Here is a 17,131-nt window from a genome sequence, read left to right on the forward strand (position 1 = left end):
AAAAGTACATGAAAGACTTTCTAAGTTATACATACATGTATCATGTTCTGAGCAGCTGCCTCTGTGCTACATATGCACTGTATGGCTACCACTGCTATGTAAGTGATGCATGTGCAAGAGTATTTCATATTTTACTTTAATGTTACCATTTACATGCATTCATATGAAAATCAGGCCAAGAACACAATTTTCAACTGTAAAGCAACAGAAAGACATGCAGAACTACATTGTGTCATTAACCACTGTTTAATGTATCAAGCACTGTTTAGTACATTAAATCGAATTAATTTCATTAGATTGATCAAATGCGTAAAGCAAGAATTTCACACTGCAGCCCAATGTAATTATTCAAATATGAAAAATGGGGCAAAAATATAAAGTGTCTCTTCCAAGGCATGATAAAGAGCAGAAGATAACTTAAAAAGTCATATTACTAAGAATTATTATCAACAGATGAGTTCTAGAACCACTGTCATCAGCGGTTGAACTTGGCACTTTGTTATTTGATTAGATCAGGAAACAGTTTTATCAATTCCTTCCGGTAAAAACTGACATCAGTACACATTTTAGGTTTAGGTTCTGATCTCCAATGAAACCCTCAAAATCCTGTTGGATCTATTAATCATTCCACTCATGAGTGTGCTCATGCTTTTCCACTCTGTTCTTTCTCAGTTTCCAGATACATATAGTACATTAAATAATAACTCTATGGCACCTATCTAATATAAGCTTTATTCCTGCTCTCATGTATTTTGATTTCCAGCTATATCAACAAAGTACATATTTTTTTACTGGACCTCATTTTATCCTCATATCAAGAAGAATTTGTTAACAGAAGATGTAAAATAAATTCCTTCTATTCATACTGGATATGTAACCCTTTATCTTCTTCACAATTAGCAGATCACCTGTCTCAAGAGCCCAGCAACATTAGGTAAATGGAATACTGTGGCTAAACCTAGGTTAATTTCAAATTTCTTTTCCAAAAATTTTCCTTTCCCTAAATGGGAGAGCATGTTTCCAGAACTCTGACTGGGAGCATCACAAAGCTTCAACTGCTCCAGGTGGCTCCAGGAGGGCAGAGTAGGTATCCACACTGTACCTGCATGTATGGAGAACATACCCAACCCGCCAGACCATCCAGAAGGCAGGAAAGAAGCTGACACCAGCTATCATGCCAGAGCTTGAGGGAGAGTCCTCCCAGCCCCACAAGCCTGTGGTGACGGGGGAGGTTTCCCAGACCCATAGGGACTGGCAGAGCTGCAGACTGCCCACACATGCAGGAGGGCTCTTTAGTCACTCTCTGATGAATCAAGCTGAAGAGATCTGCTTTAGATCCACCATTTCTGCCTCAAACCTCAGCTGGACAGGCTGAAAATAAAGGTTTTTGCAATGATGTTCATTGAAAAAATACTATTTTCAATTATGCCCTAGAAATAGAATTTACATGTTCTACAAATATGTCGCACTACTTGCAAGCAATACACATTCACATGGCAGAGACAAGTAGCCTTGCTGACTGCTTTAAATTCAAGAACCAAAAATACTGAACTGTTGATTGACATGAACTCTCCTCATAAGCATTTTTTAGAAAAGTTTCCAAGCTACTTTCCATAACAGATGAAAATAAAACCACATTAAACAGCCATTTTCATTCTCTTGAATAGGCAACAGTCCAGGAAACACTGCCAATGTAATTCTCTTCCCCTTTTCTCCTTTCATGGCTGCGCTTTCTCTCTGTATTAATGGTGACTTGATCCTGACTTTACTACCCATTCGCTTTTTGGTTGTTTTTTATTGTTGTTGTCTTGAAGGTTTTTGAAAAAATATTTAGCTTCTTGATCCATCCCTCTAGTTCTCTCCATAGAGATGCTTCTAGACATAACCTCAGATGAACTTTGTCCCAGCTTCCTGCTTTACACCAGAGGCGTTGCACCCACTCATCCATCACCTTCCTCAGAATTACGTGCTCAGTTAGGAACAGACTGTTCCTGGCCGAGTGGGATGTAAGGAAAACCTCTTTCTGCTGTGCATTTAGCTGATATAATTCTGTATCACTCAGTCTATGCACACAGCTTCACTGTCTGGGAGAAACAACCATTTTGTGCATCAGCCTGGAAGAACAGGCCATGGCCAGGAGCACTGCAACAGCCTCAGAGTCATTTTGGTGCCTCTAGCTTTCCTTCCTCTTGCATCTTTTCCAGCTCCTCCAAAACCTCCCTCAACAGGTCCTCACTTGAGCTGCAGGTAAAAACTCAGCCATTCCCTGTTCTCTGAGTGCCTTCCAACCCCAGTCCAGCTGCATTTGTCTACTGAAGCACTCCCTAGGTAAGGAGTACAGCCCTTGCCAAAGCTGTTTAACTGCTACTGAGCCTTCAGGTTACAGCCTCACACCAACACTGCTCAGCCCTGTAAACTGGGAATCAGGTAGATTTCTGTCCTAGGCAAGGAGAACAACACAGTCAAAACAGCAATCAATTACAGAGCACACATTCAGCGTCAACTGATTACAGAGGAATAAATTTAGATTAGTTAATTTCGAAGCTGGATAAACACTGATATGTCTCATATGTTTTAAAAGAACATTGCAATAACTGAGTTTGTGGTTCAGGTAGCAGAAGCTCAAGATAGTTATGCTTAAGCAGAAACTATGTCAGACCTAGGGGATTTTAGCTTCTGCCTGGAACAGTTGGAATACTTCAGCCTGGTGAAGACATTCACTGCTTGGGCTAGATAAGGAGTTTGCATTTAAAGCTCAGTTGAGTCTGTGGCTGAACAGTCCTCCCTATCTAGCTGTTGTACTTATCTGTTGATGGATTAGTACAAAAGTCTATACTGGGCCTTCCTAATGAGTACTTTCTTGATAAAGCAGCAGCTGAAGATATCCTCTTGATGGCAATTCAGTTTCATGAACAGGACTTCTCACAACTAATTCCCAGACCTGGTGCTGATTTCATAGCTCCCTATTTTCTGACAAAGACTTAGAGAATTAGCAAAACTACATACAGACACTGAGGTAGTAATATGACTTTTTGGGATTATGGAACGTAAACAGAAAGTGCCTCAAACAAAAAGGCTAACCTTATACTACTTATAAAAATATAAGGAAATGTTATAATTTCATGGATATTTGCAACAAATCTCCTTAGTTCTATGTCTTGCCAAAACTGTCACAACATCTTTTAACAGAATTTGATCTTTTTTTTTCTATTTTGTATAGTCTGTCAAAGACTTATTGCGTGCAGGGCCTGAGTCTGTCACTTGCACTTACAAAAAGGAGGAGGAGGGACACATACCATGTAAACAAGCTCAGACCCACATTTATGGAACACATTTGTGTTGGGCCTCACCACTTCTAAGAAACTCAGCTGAAAGTGGGTAGCATGGACACCTCCAAAAAGTGCAAGGAACATTTTCATAAGCTTATTACACAATCAAGTTACACAGCTTCCCATCCTTAGAGCTATCCCTTGATTTTTAAATCCACTCACTGTTGTAGCCACGGCAGCTGCCAGTCTCTGCCGGCGTCGTGTTGTGCTGAACTGGCCCTTCGGTGCCGGCCCTTCCTGACAGTGAATGCAAGAAAAGAAGGAAGTAGAAAAAGAGAAGGGAAGGGGTGATGGGACACAGGAAGATGAAAGGTGATCAGAAAAGGGAGAGGGAGAGTCTTTAAGTGGGTTTCCATTTTGTTAACTCTTATGGCCTACACATGTTGAGGACATATCATGTGTTTTCAGCTGTGCATGCCAGAGACATAAAAAGCTGGATACTTCACTAAAATTATCTCCAGATGAGTTGGACTGCAGTGCACTCACTAAGGCTACAAAAAAAAAACCCTCAACTAGCATTGCCATTCAGAGTTATAAGGGAATAATGGAATAAGAGAACAAAAAGGATGCTACAGCATGCCAGAAAATAAAACAAAAATCAAACTCCTTCTGGAGCCACTTGACCATTTAGAAGATGAATTCTGAAAGAGATCACTTTGCAATAGCGGAAGTGCATAAACTGTGGTCACTGAAGATGCATGCAGCTCAATGGTAAATTTTTTCAGTGTGTATGTTATCTAGTGAGATTTCTTAAGTAAACATTCCTGTACATAGCTCTGGCATTTCCACATCCATCCTTGAGCCTACTGAATAATTTTCTCCATAAATCACTTTCTAAAGTTCCACCTTCTTTTCCCATACATTATTGAAACCTTGACTTCCAAACCAAGGCAAAAACTCAGATAAAGGAGCACAAATAAAAACTAAGTATTTCAACAACTGCTTCCTTTTCTGCATGTCTAACTTGTGGCCTCATCCTGCTTAATTTTACATTTATTTTACTTGCAAGAAAATTTTCACAGTATGTTAAAGTCAAGGAAGTAAGTGTCTAATGCAGAGGGAGCTCCACATCTGTCATAAAGTCATTCTATTTAACCTTTAATCAAAATGCCATTATTTTGAAGCCATTTTAAGATTTTGGAAGACTAGGAAATACACCTTTCTGCCTTTAGTAAACAATTCTCAATTCCTTTACATTTTTCTTCCCCTGTATCCTCTAGTCACTACGTCATTTTTAGATTTATGCACATTTTTACTTTTTCTGCAAGAAGCCTAATGGTCATAAAAATAACAGAGTGTAGCTTGGATACATGGACACCATGCTGAAGAACAGGATATCGTATTTCAATTATTAGCTGAACTGTCTTGCTTCTATAACATTCCCAGTAGGGTTGCTACAGTGGAGAATGGCCAACACTTCACCCTCTGGCTGATATTAGAGGCAACGCCACTGACAGTTGGAAGGGTTGTCTAATGATCACAGTAAAAGACTTGTGTTGCAATATTTTATACAATTCTCACATTAAAATGACATGTGCATAACCTCTAAAATACTGAGAACAAACTATGTTAAAGCAGAGAACAGATCATATGCATGATGTAAAGCTCTTTGTGCTCCACAAAAATATTTCCATCCTGTGAATAAGAGTATGGAGGAATATTCTTATTTAAATAGTAGGGACAGACCTATGTACAGAGCGAGATGCACAAATTTATATGTATATAAGATCATTAATGAAGGTATGCATTATTAAAATGGGAATAGTCAGTTTTGCAGAACCATTCACTCTCCTCAACACAATAGAAAGTGAGGTCATAATCTGAGTTGCCATAAAAAGAAATACTTACTAAGGGAAAAAGTAATAACTAGTCTGGGTCTGGTTTCAGTTCTGAGCTGAAAGCCTCAGTAAAGCAATATGATTTTTTAGATTACTCCATAACACACAGCTCTCTATTAAACTACTCCCCCTGTGAAGTCTTGAACTTTAGAACTTTGAGCTTCTGTGGGAAACCAAAATATCACTGGTTCTTTATTGTTTTGCAGCAATGTCTTTTTTTTCTTCCTTTGAAGCTGTCATGAGAATGATAACTTAGCCTTTTACTCAAAGGGAAATAAATTTTTAAAAAACCACAAAAAAAGCATTAAAAAATCCCCAAAACAAAACCCATGACTCAGTTCTTGCACAGAAGTATAATTTGTCAAATGAATTAATACAGATCAACTAACCTGTTGTTGCAGGCCATTTTCACAAAATTTTAAATAGGCTTTTTAAAAACACAATAAACCTCCTTCATAAAAGTAATCTTTCTTAAGAGAAGCAATGAATGTATTACTCTTGAGTAAAGTCCTGTAAATTCAGCTGTTAATTTTAAACAACTTAACAATAGTAAACACCCAAACCTGCAAAGGTATAGACACATGCTGTGTTTAGTTTTACTTCAGGGAGCAACCCCACTCGAGTTACAGGGATCAGCTGTGTGGGCAAAGTCAACTGCACACAAAACTGGCATATTTAAGTGGTAAATATTAATGTCTAGGAAACAAATCAAGCAGCTTTACTTACAGGAAAAAGTATGTTTTACATACATTATGCACCTAGCATTCATACTGCAAGAACGTGTTAGCAGGAATCCAACAAAAGGTATCTCATTAACAAAAGTATGTTCACAAGTACAATACAAAACCTGGATGGGAGAATTCCTTCCTTGCCGCATATGCAGAGGATACTGAGACAGCAGAAATCACATCCTCATTCTCCATCACTAACAAAGCACACACCTTTATATAAAGCTCCCTAATTTTATGCTCCCCAGAAGGATGCTCTCAACTTTGTATTATCAGAATGTCTTTGATGTACTTAAAAACTGCTCAATCTTAAAAAAATAGTTGCAAGTACTCCAAATGGAATTAACAGTGAAACTAGCTTAAATTTAGTTTGTGAAAATTAGCATTATTCCCGAAAACTAACGGGATGTATGGAGGTATGAGGAAAGTAATAGTATAACAGAAATCTTACTTGTGCCAAATGTCAACCATTCAATAGCAAATCATGTGTGAGCATCGTGAAAACAATGATCACAAATCAGACAAAATGATTCTCAGCTGGGGATATCCTGATAAACAGTTCAGAAAGACTTGAAGCAGCTTTGAAATAATGAGCAATAAGGAAGACCAAGAAGTAGAAGGAGTGTCTAACAGAAGAACAAAATGGGAATTAGCTTAAAGGGCTTGTAGGCATCAGAGGACATCCACGTTTTAGTGGCAGACTAAGCCAATTAGGAATAACACAATGAGGCCACCTTCCTACAGACCACAGATCTAGCACTCAGGAGACAGCACAGCCCTTGGAAGAATAAACTGAGATTATCGAACTAGGCAAGATAATGGAGCAGCCCTCAAGTATTCTTTGTCTTCCATACAATTTAGAACAATTTTATTGTTTCTGTTTCACTGCAAATTAATTTATAAATCAGACAACAATAACTTAATACTGTGACATAACAAAATAAGCTTTATATTTGCAGCATGAACCTTGGCAGGAATTAATGCTGACCCAAGTTAGGCAGAGTTCATTAGCAATCCAGAAGTGACAGACCCATGTAGAGCAGTGCCATGCACACAAACTGTCTCAGTGGAACCCTATTTGAAATTTTCAGGAGCTGAGGCACACCCCTGCCAAGCCACAAAAAGCAGTTTGATGGAAGCCCAGGCCAGTGCTACTTTGGCAAAGTGTAGGTAACATGGGAACAGCTCATTATTCACTATGACCAACCATAAATCATAATACATTGACTGCTTTCATCACTTTTGTGGATAGGACTTCTCTGAGGTTACTGTGGCATGAAAGAAGAACATGCAGTGGCGACTGACTCTTCACAGGCACAAAGTACTTGCACTAATATTGCACAGCATTTTACTGATATTTTAATTTCCCTGTGTTATTCAGCACCAGGGAAAAACTGTGATCCTTCAATTGCATGACATGACATCAATCACAAAAATTCCTTTGTTTATAAACCATTTTAATCCCAACAGATGCTTCATTGTTCTACCATTGTGATTATCAAAGTATAATAGGTGAAAAGAAAAATAAACTACAAGAGCTGCAATGAGAAAGCTGATGCAACTATCGCCTCTTCCTTCCTTAAGATTATTGATCTTAAATGAAAACTCCTTAATGTGCCTACTGCGGATATATTAAAAGCTTTCAAAGTTTTTACTAATTTCAAGATATTTGAATGGATTAAAAGTTGCTGACATTTATTTACTCAGTAGCAGACATCGCAGTGGTGATTGTTGGCACCCAAAGCCAGTTGACTAGTCCTCATTATCAGTTGTTTAATTATAAAAAAGATCAGGTTTTGGATCAAACCTCAGAATACACAAGTGCTTCCAACAAAACACATGGCAGCAATACATGCACATTATGCTTAATTCTGTGGTTTCAGTTCTAGGGAAGGATGGAGTAAATTCTTCCTTCACATAATTTATTTCTTGGTTATTTTATTTGTTCCATATTAGCCTTTTCCATAACAGAAGGCTTGTGAAAGTACTTATAACTGGTAATGCTCCAAGTATAGGTCTTGACAAAGACTACTGGTGTGTTTAGTATTTCATTCTGCTTTTAACTTGATGTCACTTGTTCACTTGAAGGCAGTTGCCCTTCTTTGCAACTTTGATTTGGAATAGCAATATCCCCATATGGTGTGTGTATATTGAGTTTTGAATACCTTAACTGACTAGTATTCAGATCTCCCTCCTTTCCCTAGATGGCAATGTTTTCATATGAATGAAAATCAAATCAGTACTTTTCTCACTATCTTCTCTAGATTTTGAACAACAAACTGAGATTTAATTTACTTCATCAGAAACATGAAAGACAGCACACTGACTTCCTACTTTCAGCTAATACATCATTTCATGCTTAGAATTTAATCTTAAAGTACAGTGAAAAGTAAAACATAGTGCATTCAGTACCTGAAGTTGAATTTTTGCATCTTTGCTGACACTTTTTGTTCTCCATCGTCTCGTGACCCGCTTGTCTTTCTTTGAAATATCTACACAGTTAGCCTACATTACACAAATAGTTAAAAGCAACAAAGTGCTATTAAGTTGACACAAGCAACACAGACAATACAGCAAGTTAGTAAAGAATTGTAGCATTAGACAGGTACAAATTAGAAAGTAAGGATAAGAATGCTGCTGCTGGGGCCTGAAATTGGAGCAGGGATCAGCTGTAGCTATCTGTACACTTTCATAAACACGTGGTACAGTTAGCTCCTTTAGAAAAACTACTGGTGCCCCTTCTTTTCATGGGCACATAATATTTAGGACATGATCTTGAAATGCTCATGGATTTCTGTTGTGGTACTACTCAGACATTTGTACAGACAAGAAGATTCAGTGAAAATGGAAGAAAGTATTTAAGATTTAGGATCTGCTGTTGCTTTCTGGTAAAAGGAAAACTCACCCTGAACTGGGAAACAGTCCAAAACTTGGGACCTTTGTACTATGCCCCCTTTTCTAGAGCATGCAACTTCATCTTTGAGGGTCTTTGGGTCTCCAATCCTTAAAAAACTTAAAATGTTATCTTAACACAACAAAAACTCCTTAAATATAATTTCAATTTATACATGTGTTCTATTGCAACAGTCCTCAGTTTTGTTTTGCACATTACTTAATCATTTGATTTGTCCTATTTAACTCAAATACTGAATACATCTTAATTACTTGTTTACACATGAAACAGAAACAGTATTACACAAGATTAAAACAGACATATAACGTAAGCATTTCATCCAAGATTCACTATTACTTCAGAAAAACCTTCTGAGTTAACAGACACCACCTCTATATTTCCCTTAACAGAAAGAACAAATATTTCAGTGTAATGATTTATGTTCAATCATATTTACCTGCATGTCTGTGAAATTTGGTGCTGACTGAGTCCTCTGTAATATTTCTAAATTTTGAAGAAGTTTACTGAGTTCCACAAGGTTAGACTGACAATGAGCAAGATCTAAGAGATATAAAGTAAAAATACATTAGGTGCTTCAATTCAGACTTTATTGCCATGGTGTCCATTGTTTGCACTTAATTGCATTATATAAGTTAAGTGTCCAAACCCCTTGTAGTAAGGTATCCAAGTAAAAGTTTTATTTTGTTGGACACTTGTTATTTCTATAGGAGTTAGCAACAACTCTGGACCTCAAGAAGTGATCACATTTGAACAATGACATCCACCAAAATAACACAGATTATTACAATAAATTTTAAAAGCAACATCCCAAAACATATAGAGAGCAAAGTTCCCACCACAAGGTGAAAGCTTCCAATTACCTGAAGAGCTACTACATGTTCATATAAAGATGTAACATAACCACTTTACTTACAGGACTCTTTCTTATATTAACAAGAGGTTTTCCTGAAAGAACAAGGCATGAAAAGATAAAGTCTAACCTTCTGCACATCTGTCCATCTCTTCAGAGTCCTGCAACCAGGCTGCTACTTTACTCTGACCAGTAGTGCAGGTGACAGGAAGGCTGTTACTGCAAGGTATAGGAGGCTGCCAGGGGAAGTTATTTTGTTGCACCTAAAGCATAATAAAATGCTTACATTTACTGTGGCTGTGTTGCTTTGTCAGTGTAATGACTACATTACTTCAGAATAGAAACCAAATTATGAATTGCTTTTTCAGTGAAATCTGTGATTTGTCTCCATAGTTCCCAAAGACACAGATTTTTCAGAATAGCATGTTGGAGAATGAAACCAGGAACTGCACAAGTGGACTGTGCCAGGTACCAGTTAGGAAAGCTGCTGTTTAAGAGGGAGAATATAATCAGCAGAGAGACAGACTTATACCTGATGTCAATGGCTGGTGCAAATTGCATGGGTGGTGAATACTTTGCAAGATCTCTACAGCAGCCCATTCTAATTAAGTAAGGCTAAATTAGAGAGTATTTCAGCTGAGTTCAGCTGCACACCCTCACAGCTTTCCTCTGGAGATCGGTTCCCACAGTGGAAGCTCCTGTCCTTTTGGCATTAGAAGAAAAGCCCACTGAAACTGCCCACAAGCAAGCCAGGAGTTTTCAACCAAAGAACACTGCACACCTTTCCATCTGACACATTGGCAGCTGGTGAAGACTCTGTAGTAGATGCTGAGGGGAATATGTGGAAGCTGGCATCCCTGGGAGACCTCACAATCTCGTTCTGACGGTACAACCGGTGGTGCCGCAACTTTGAAACCCATGCATCAAACGAATCCTGTGATTTCACCTGGAGAAAAATTTACCATCAAGAAAGCATCCAAGATACTGCTTTTCTTCACAATCCTTTACAATTTTATTTGTTTTTGCTGAGATGAAAAAACAGTATGTAGTTTTACTTTTTACCTTTAGGTGATAGATATGTTCTTCTGTGTCAAGATCTATCCTGCGAGCCTTTTTTTTTATAGACATGACTGATAAACCAACATCGATGCTCCCATGGACCTTTCCTTTCTGTATCTAAAATAAAAACATCAGGGCAAAAATTTAGAAGTATCACACACTTTTTCTATATATTTAACAGAAAACTATCTAGTACTGAAATGGTTTCCCATTTTATAACATTTTACCATAAAGCCATATTAAAAAATAAAACTGCACTCAGACTAACCTTTTAACCAGTTACCATATTTATAGTCAGAGAAAATTATCTCACAGGAAATGCTGGTACAAAGCCAACTCCAAAGTTTGGGTGTGTTAGGTTGTTCACACCAGTGCACAGGTACAGGTAAGTGAGAAGCAGAGAAAATTAGACAGCACTTGACATTCTACTGCTAGGACCTGGTAGCTATTGGTATCAAATATAAATGACTGGTATTAATTCTTTGTGCTATCCACATGTCTCAGAATAATCAGCTCTGACTGACATAAAAATTAGAAAAGAAAAATATATGGTCAGGTTAATCTCTCAAGCAGCTTTGTTCAAGAAATTACCTTATTAATTTAATTTATATTTCCACAGAAGTAAAAGAGGTAGAATTCTTGGAAGAGATAACCAAAATCTTACATTATTTATCTTTAAATCCATCAACAACTTTCATGTGCGTACTTTCATAAATATGCCTAGAGTGAATATGAGCAGGCAGAACTTCATTAGAAGTTTTAAAGTCTTCAGCTCTACTTACATCAATTGGTGACTTTGAATATTTCAACATTCCATTATCCAGGACAAAAAACCTCTGAAATTATAAGAAAAAAATCCAACAACATTCTTTCTTAATGAGCAGATGCAATTTATACTGTGTACAACAATTCATCTGGAGAAGGATTACCCTGTAAAAATTAAGGAATGTTTGGGGGTTGGAAGGAGAGGATAAATACAGTATTGAATAATTTTCTTGCTTGTTTTTTGACAACAATTATCTTTTAAACAAAAAAAGAACCTAGATTCTCTTTTTTCAACATGATGTTCTAGGCTTAACTTTGATAATGAAGGTGGGGTTTTTTTCAGTTTTCCAGGCAATGTAATAAACTTTCTAAGAGACTGTAAGACAAGAGACTTATATCTGTTTCCTTATTTTGTTCCTGTTTTTCTTCCCACAAAAGCTGGTCACATTTCAAATTAGCAACCTACCTTCCCTATCCAGAAACTGCGAAGTTTTTCCTAGTGCAAGATCTACATCTCAAAAGGAAGCCCATATGAGAGACCCTGGTCTACCATGCCAAACTTTGTGCCTTCTGGCAGACCTGTACTCAGTGAAGTACAGATGAGATTGTAACTTGTGCTGAAGACACCTTGTCTAGTGTTAATCCAGGTATTAGTGCCAGAACAAATATTGCAGCGTTCCCAGCACCATCCCCAGGTGATGGGAAGGCTGATGTCTCAGGTGTTGGTGATACAGGCTGAGCCACTGCACCTTCACTGACATGAGTACCAGGACTGGCCTAACCTGATGATGCCTGTACTATTGCTGCACCTTTATTGCTCTGACCAGAATCCCCTATTCAAGCTGTAGTTCTCCCTCAATTAAAGCTGCCCTAGCTTGTCTGTACCAGATCACTCCAGCTGCTTTGCAGTCAAGTTAATGCAGCCTTTGGCACACAGCATAAAGCCTAGCAGAAAACTGGACTTGAAATGACATTTGCTAACTCATGTTTATCATCACTAACTTTAAAAACATGCAAAGTAATAGCAAATAACTCATATTTTTAGAGTGTAACCTAAAGCATTAATCTATGTTAAAATCCCAGAACACAGCAAAATACTCTGCTTGATTCTCAAAGCGGTCATGACATGGGAAGGAAGGGCAATGGTTTCCTCAGGTAAACCTGCTAATTTAACACTACGAGCAGGGTCAGTAGTCGGACAGCAGAAAATCCCCCTCAAAGATGGTTCTAGAAATTCTGCCAGTCACACAACAGATGGTAGCAATATCTCACACAGGGCAGGAAAACAGTGCTTTTCCCTACCCCAGCTGAAACCAGCACATTTGGAGATATAACTTCTTGAATAAGATGCCAAAAAACCAGGAACATTTTGGGGTTTTTTTTCATAGGTATGGTCACTAACAACCTTCACAAGAACATGATATTCATGTCATATTGCTCTGTCTCTCTAAGCTGCATACACAAAAGAAAATTACCTTTCATCATAATTTCATTCAAATGCACACTGTACTTCAGAGGATGATAAGTTCACCAAGCTGTGCACATTATACCTGGTATGCCACCAAAGCACATTCAGGACTGTCAGAATATGACATGCAGTGTTCAATAGATGTCGTATATGGCTTTGCTAGCAGAACCCTAACACAGCACATGCTGCAATCATTGTCTCTGAAGTTCCTCACTGACTCTCAGCAAAAAGCATTATTACAGAAACTCCAAGATACCCAGGCCGGCGTTGCAAAACAAATAAACTTATCAACAAAACCAAAGTTTCAAAACTTAAGCTCAGCATAGTTCCCAAGGTTAAATGTAAGGCAGAGTAGAAGGGGATGCTAAAATGTGAAGTTCTTAATCACATAAAAAATTATCTACACAGGTAACTGCTCTAAATTCATCTAGATCATCAGCAGTGATTGCCTTTACAGAACTCTGAAAGTTGGACTTCTTTTGCTCTCCTATAAATTAGTTCCTTACCAAAATAGACACTTTGCCAAATAGTAACACATTAATATAATGTATTTTAAAAGTGTGGGAGCAGTGGTTTATTCCATAAATTCTTATATACCTCATTAATTGATTTTTTGGAGGGTCAGATCAATTTTATTCACAACTTCCTTCTGGATTTTAAATACAACCTTAGGCAGCAGGGGCTGTGATTTGAGAGCTGTGAACTGTGTCTGCAAACTAATTCCATACAGAGGTGGAAGAAAAAGTCATACACCAAAATCAGGGGTATTTATTTGACATCCTAATTTTGTTTAGACAAAAAAATCCCAGCTAATAAAATAAGGTAATAATGTTCTGACTGGTTTATGAGACATTTACCTTGTGCCAACCTTTTAATGGCCATTTTCTCTTCTTCAGCATGAAACCTTCATGTTTGTCTGGCTTCTGGACATTGGTCTGGCCTATTTTCAGACCCTCTATTATTTCCCAGCTGTCAGGTTCCTGATGAAAAAGCATGAAGACACATTGATTAATTAATTTTGCATATACATGGCAAAAAATTGCACTTAAGAGTGACACAAATTCTTCAATGCAAGACAAAGAGGAGGAGCCAGGTTTTTAAATCAACCTATTTAGGTACCAAACTACATGGTCACTATATTATGTCTAGATGTATCACTTTTAAAACTATTAAATACAAACATTTTCAGATGTTTAACCCTTACCAGGTAAGATGCATAGTAAGAGTGCCCTTTGTGATATTTCTTAATTATAAATAAATTTAGATTTTCGGATCTTTAAAGTACAAGCTACATTGGTTCTGGATGCCCCAGTTTTTCCTCCAAATCAGAAAAACTAGCAGAAGATGTTTCTTTATTGTTGATTTTAAGTGTAGCTAGTGATAATCTTCAAAGGCATTTTATGACAGTTTCACTTGCTAATTGAGCCTTCAGAAATCTGCAAAAAGGTTTTTTTCCCTGCATTCATTTTCACTGTATTATGAGAAATTTATAGGAAAGCTAACTAATTTTCTCTCTAGAGAAAAACAGAGGAACAGTATCATTTGAGATACAACCAGTTGTAATGCCTTTCATGGAGCCAATTAAAGCATATTTCTGGTACATACCACTTGTTTTGCATGGTGACTGGTGCAGCTCAAGCCAGATTTACAATGTAACACAGTGATCAGGTAAAGAACAATATTTTTAAAGAGAAAAGATTGAGACATATTTTCTCTTAGAATGTATTTCTATCCTCTTGCTACTACTGTAATTAAAAAAATTCTACACCAGTTAAAAAATCTCTTACTGCCAGATTTCTCAGACTATGTTTTACTAATTATACCTTACAAAGCTGTAAACTTGCATTTTCTCAGTTGATCTGTCATAACTCCTAGCAATGTTATGAAAAGTTAACAAGAGAGAAGGAGGTCATATAGCATCAAACATTTAAAGGGAAAAAAATTGCCTCCACATTTCCAGCAAAACTGTTCAGAGCCAAGTGCTGTCAGTCTTTCACAACACCTCCAAATAAATTACACAGCCCTGATAACATCAACATTACTGTAATGAAAATATAGTTGCAAAAGTAACAGCAAGCTTCAAAACTATAATTTTGAATAAAGTCTTGGTATTTTGAGAAGGGTGAAAAGCTCTATCCCAAATAATAAATACTGCCATAAATTTTAATAGAAACCTTCATTCAGCTTAGTTTCCCCTGAATAACCATGAACTAATTATCTCATTGTCTGTAAATCCCCTACTCAAAATGCAGCTTTGTTTTACTTCCCCATGTTTTGCTTCAATGTTCTATTTCCATTCTCTAGAGGAAGCACATATGTATTATTTTTTCCCTACATGGAAGTACTTGGCACTTGAGGGGACATATCAAACTCTAAGTTATACACCAGCAGAGAGTCTCTGCATCTCTGCCAACTGATTCTTCACCATATTGATTTCTCCTTTAGATGATCAGCTGCAGGCATAAGTCTTTTATCTACTAGATAACATCAGTATTGATTAATTCTCAACTAGAAATCACACATTCTCATACAGCTATTCATTTAAACAAAAGACCAGATACAGAGGGATAAAATGAGCAATTATTCAGTGCAGTGAGGATACTTGTTTCCTGCTGCATCAGTGCTACAAGCTGTTCTTAAAACCCTCCTAACAATCCTACCTGTGCCTCATCCCAGTTTTAGTGTGTTGAGATATGCCCAATACAAAGGCCATTATGAAGGAGAGACAAAAATGGGGAAAAAACAGAGTGAAAGTGATACACTTGAAGAGTCCTCCTCCAAGGCCAGTTCTCAAGCACAGCAGCAGTATTTTAGGACTTCAGTGATTCCACAGATATTCCATTAGAACACCCCTGTGCAAAGCAGCACGACTGGGAGAACACAATCACAGCTTTCAGTGGCTGCCTCTGCACATGCCCCTTGTCTGGGGATCAAGGAAACCACTACCAACTGCTTTCTCAAATTTTGACTGCAAAATATTTATTTTCCAAATAACAATGAATAAAACATTTCATTCTCCCTGGATGAACAGAATACATCCTTTTGAAATTGTTTTACCAGGTCTGTTTCAAAACTTACAGATATTTAGTTTCAGATTTTTATTTCCTACCAAACATTCCATCACAGCAGCCTCACCTTTCCAGAAACAATCTTACTTTTGCATCTGAAGTATCTTAAAATGAAGCTTTCTTTACATGGAATTAGACTTCTCTGGAATCACTTATTCCAAAACTGAGCAATTTATCCAGAAAGAAGTTGGCTTCAAAACAACACACACAAGGCTTCACTTTTTAGGAGGGTGATGTCACCCTGCAGTTGCATCCTTTACTCTGCCTCAGGGAAGAAAATCTCAGCAAGAGCTTTTAAATTTCAAACTACACACAAGGGATGTTATTAGGACATATTTTTTAAACTAATATTTATTGGCAGCAATTTTAGATTTGGATATGACTTGCTCTACCTTAATAAGAGGACTGAACTGGAAAACTTCTCAAAGTCACAGAATCATATCATATCCTGACTTGGAGGGGTCCCACAAGGATCACCAAAGTCCCTTCTAGCCCCATTTTCTGAGAAAGTAAAATTTGTTCCCGGGGCCATCCATGTGAAAAAAACAAACAAACCATCAAACCGATCCTTAATTTTGTTAATATAACATCTACTGAAGATTACTGGCTCTTCTTACACCTCAGTTATAGACCAATAAGCTCCAGGGTAGACTCACAATATATTCAAATGGTAGAATCATACAAAACACTGAACACAAAACACCTGAAGTGTTAGTCAAACTACTTTGTAACTCTAGAGGGGAACTCACTGCCGAGACTCTATCTCAGGCTTTTGCTTACCTTGGATAGAGAGAGATGATCACTTTCAAGGAACTGCTTGCTTAAAGAAGGGTCTGTGCTTCCTGAAGAAGCCTTTCGCTCCAAAATATGAACACTCTAAAAAAAATAATTAAAGACAACATCATGGCTCAAAACACAAAATACCACCCGTCCATGACTTATATGCACTACTGGTTTGCCTGCAGAGGCAATATACTTCTCTTTCTTTATTACTGGGTTTTTAATTAATTACTCTGCTTAACCTAGAAATGATGGTGAACTAAAAAAAACAGGAAAGATGAGTCATGCAGTTCTTACCTCTACAGAGATTCAAAGTGCTTCTAACCAGACCT

General features: G+C 37.5%; 1 protein-coding gene across 7 annotated transcripts in view; it reads right to left on the reverse strand.

The window, feature by feature from the left end:
- OSBPL6 (oxysterol binding protein like 6) overlaps positions 1–17,131 on the reverse strand; it is a 98,068-nt gene that overhangs the window by 27,308 nt on the left and 53,629 nt on the right. For 5 of the 7 annotated variants that reach the window (XM_030951998.1, XM_030951999.1, XM_030951996.1 and 2 more), the window contains 9 exons: positions 16,800–16,895; positions 13,809–13,931; positions 11,501–11,554; positions 10,722–10,835; positions 10,441–10,605; positions 9,790–9,922; positions 9,246–9,349; positions 8,308–8,400; positions 3,492–3,566 (listed from right to left, as the gene is read on the reverse strand). In XM_030951998.1, the coding sequence (XP_030807858.1) occupies positions 3,492–3,566; positions 8,308–8,400; positions 9,246–9,349; positions 9,790–9,922; positions 10,441–10,605; positions 10,722–10,835; positions 11,501–11,554; positions 13,809–13,931; positions 16,800–16,895 (957 nt within the window). The remainder of the gene's footprint in view (positions 1–3,491; positions 3,567–8,307; positions 8,401–9,245; positions 9,350–9,789; positions 9,923–10,440; positions 10,606–10,721; positions 10,836–11,500; positions 11,555–13,808; positions 13,932–16,799; positions 16,896–17,131) is intronic. The other 2 variants (XM_030952001.1, XM_030952002.1) reach the window with 2 other exon arrangements.

This window comes from Camarhynchus parvulus, chromosome 7 (genome assembly GCF_901933205.1).
Source record: "Camarhynchus parvulus chromosome 7, STF_HiC, whole genome shotgun sequence".
In the NCBI taxonomy this organism is placed as follows: domain Eukaryota; kingdom Metazoa; phylum Chordata; class Aves; order Passeriformes; family Thraupidae; genus Camarhynchus; species Camarhynchus parvulus.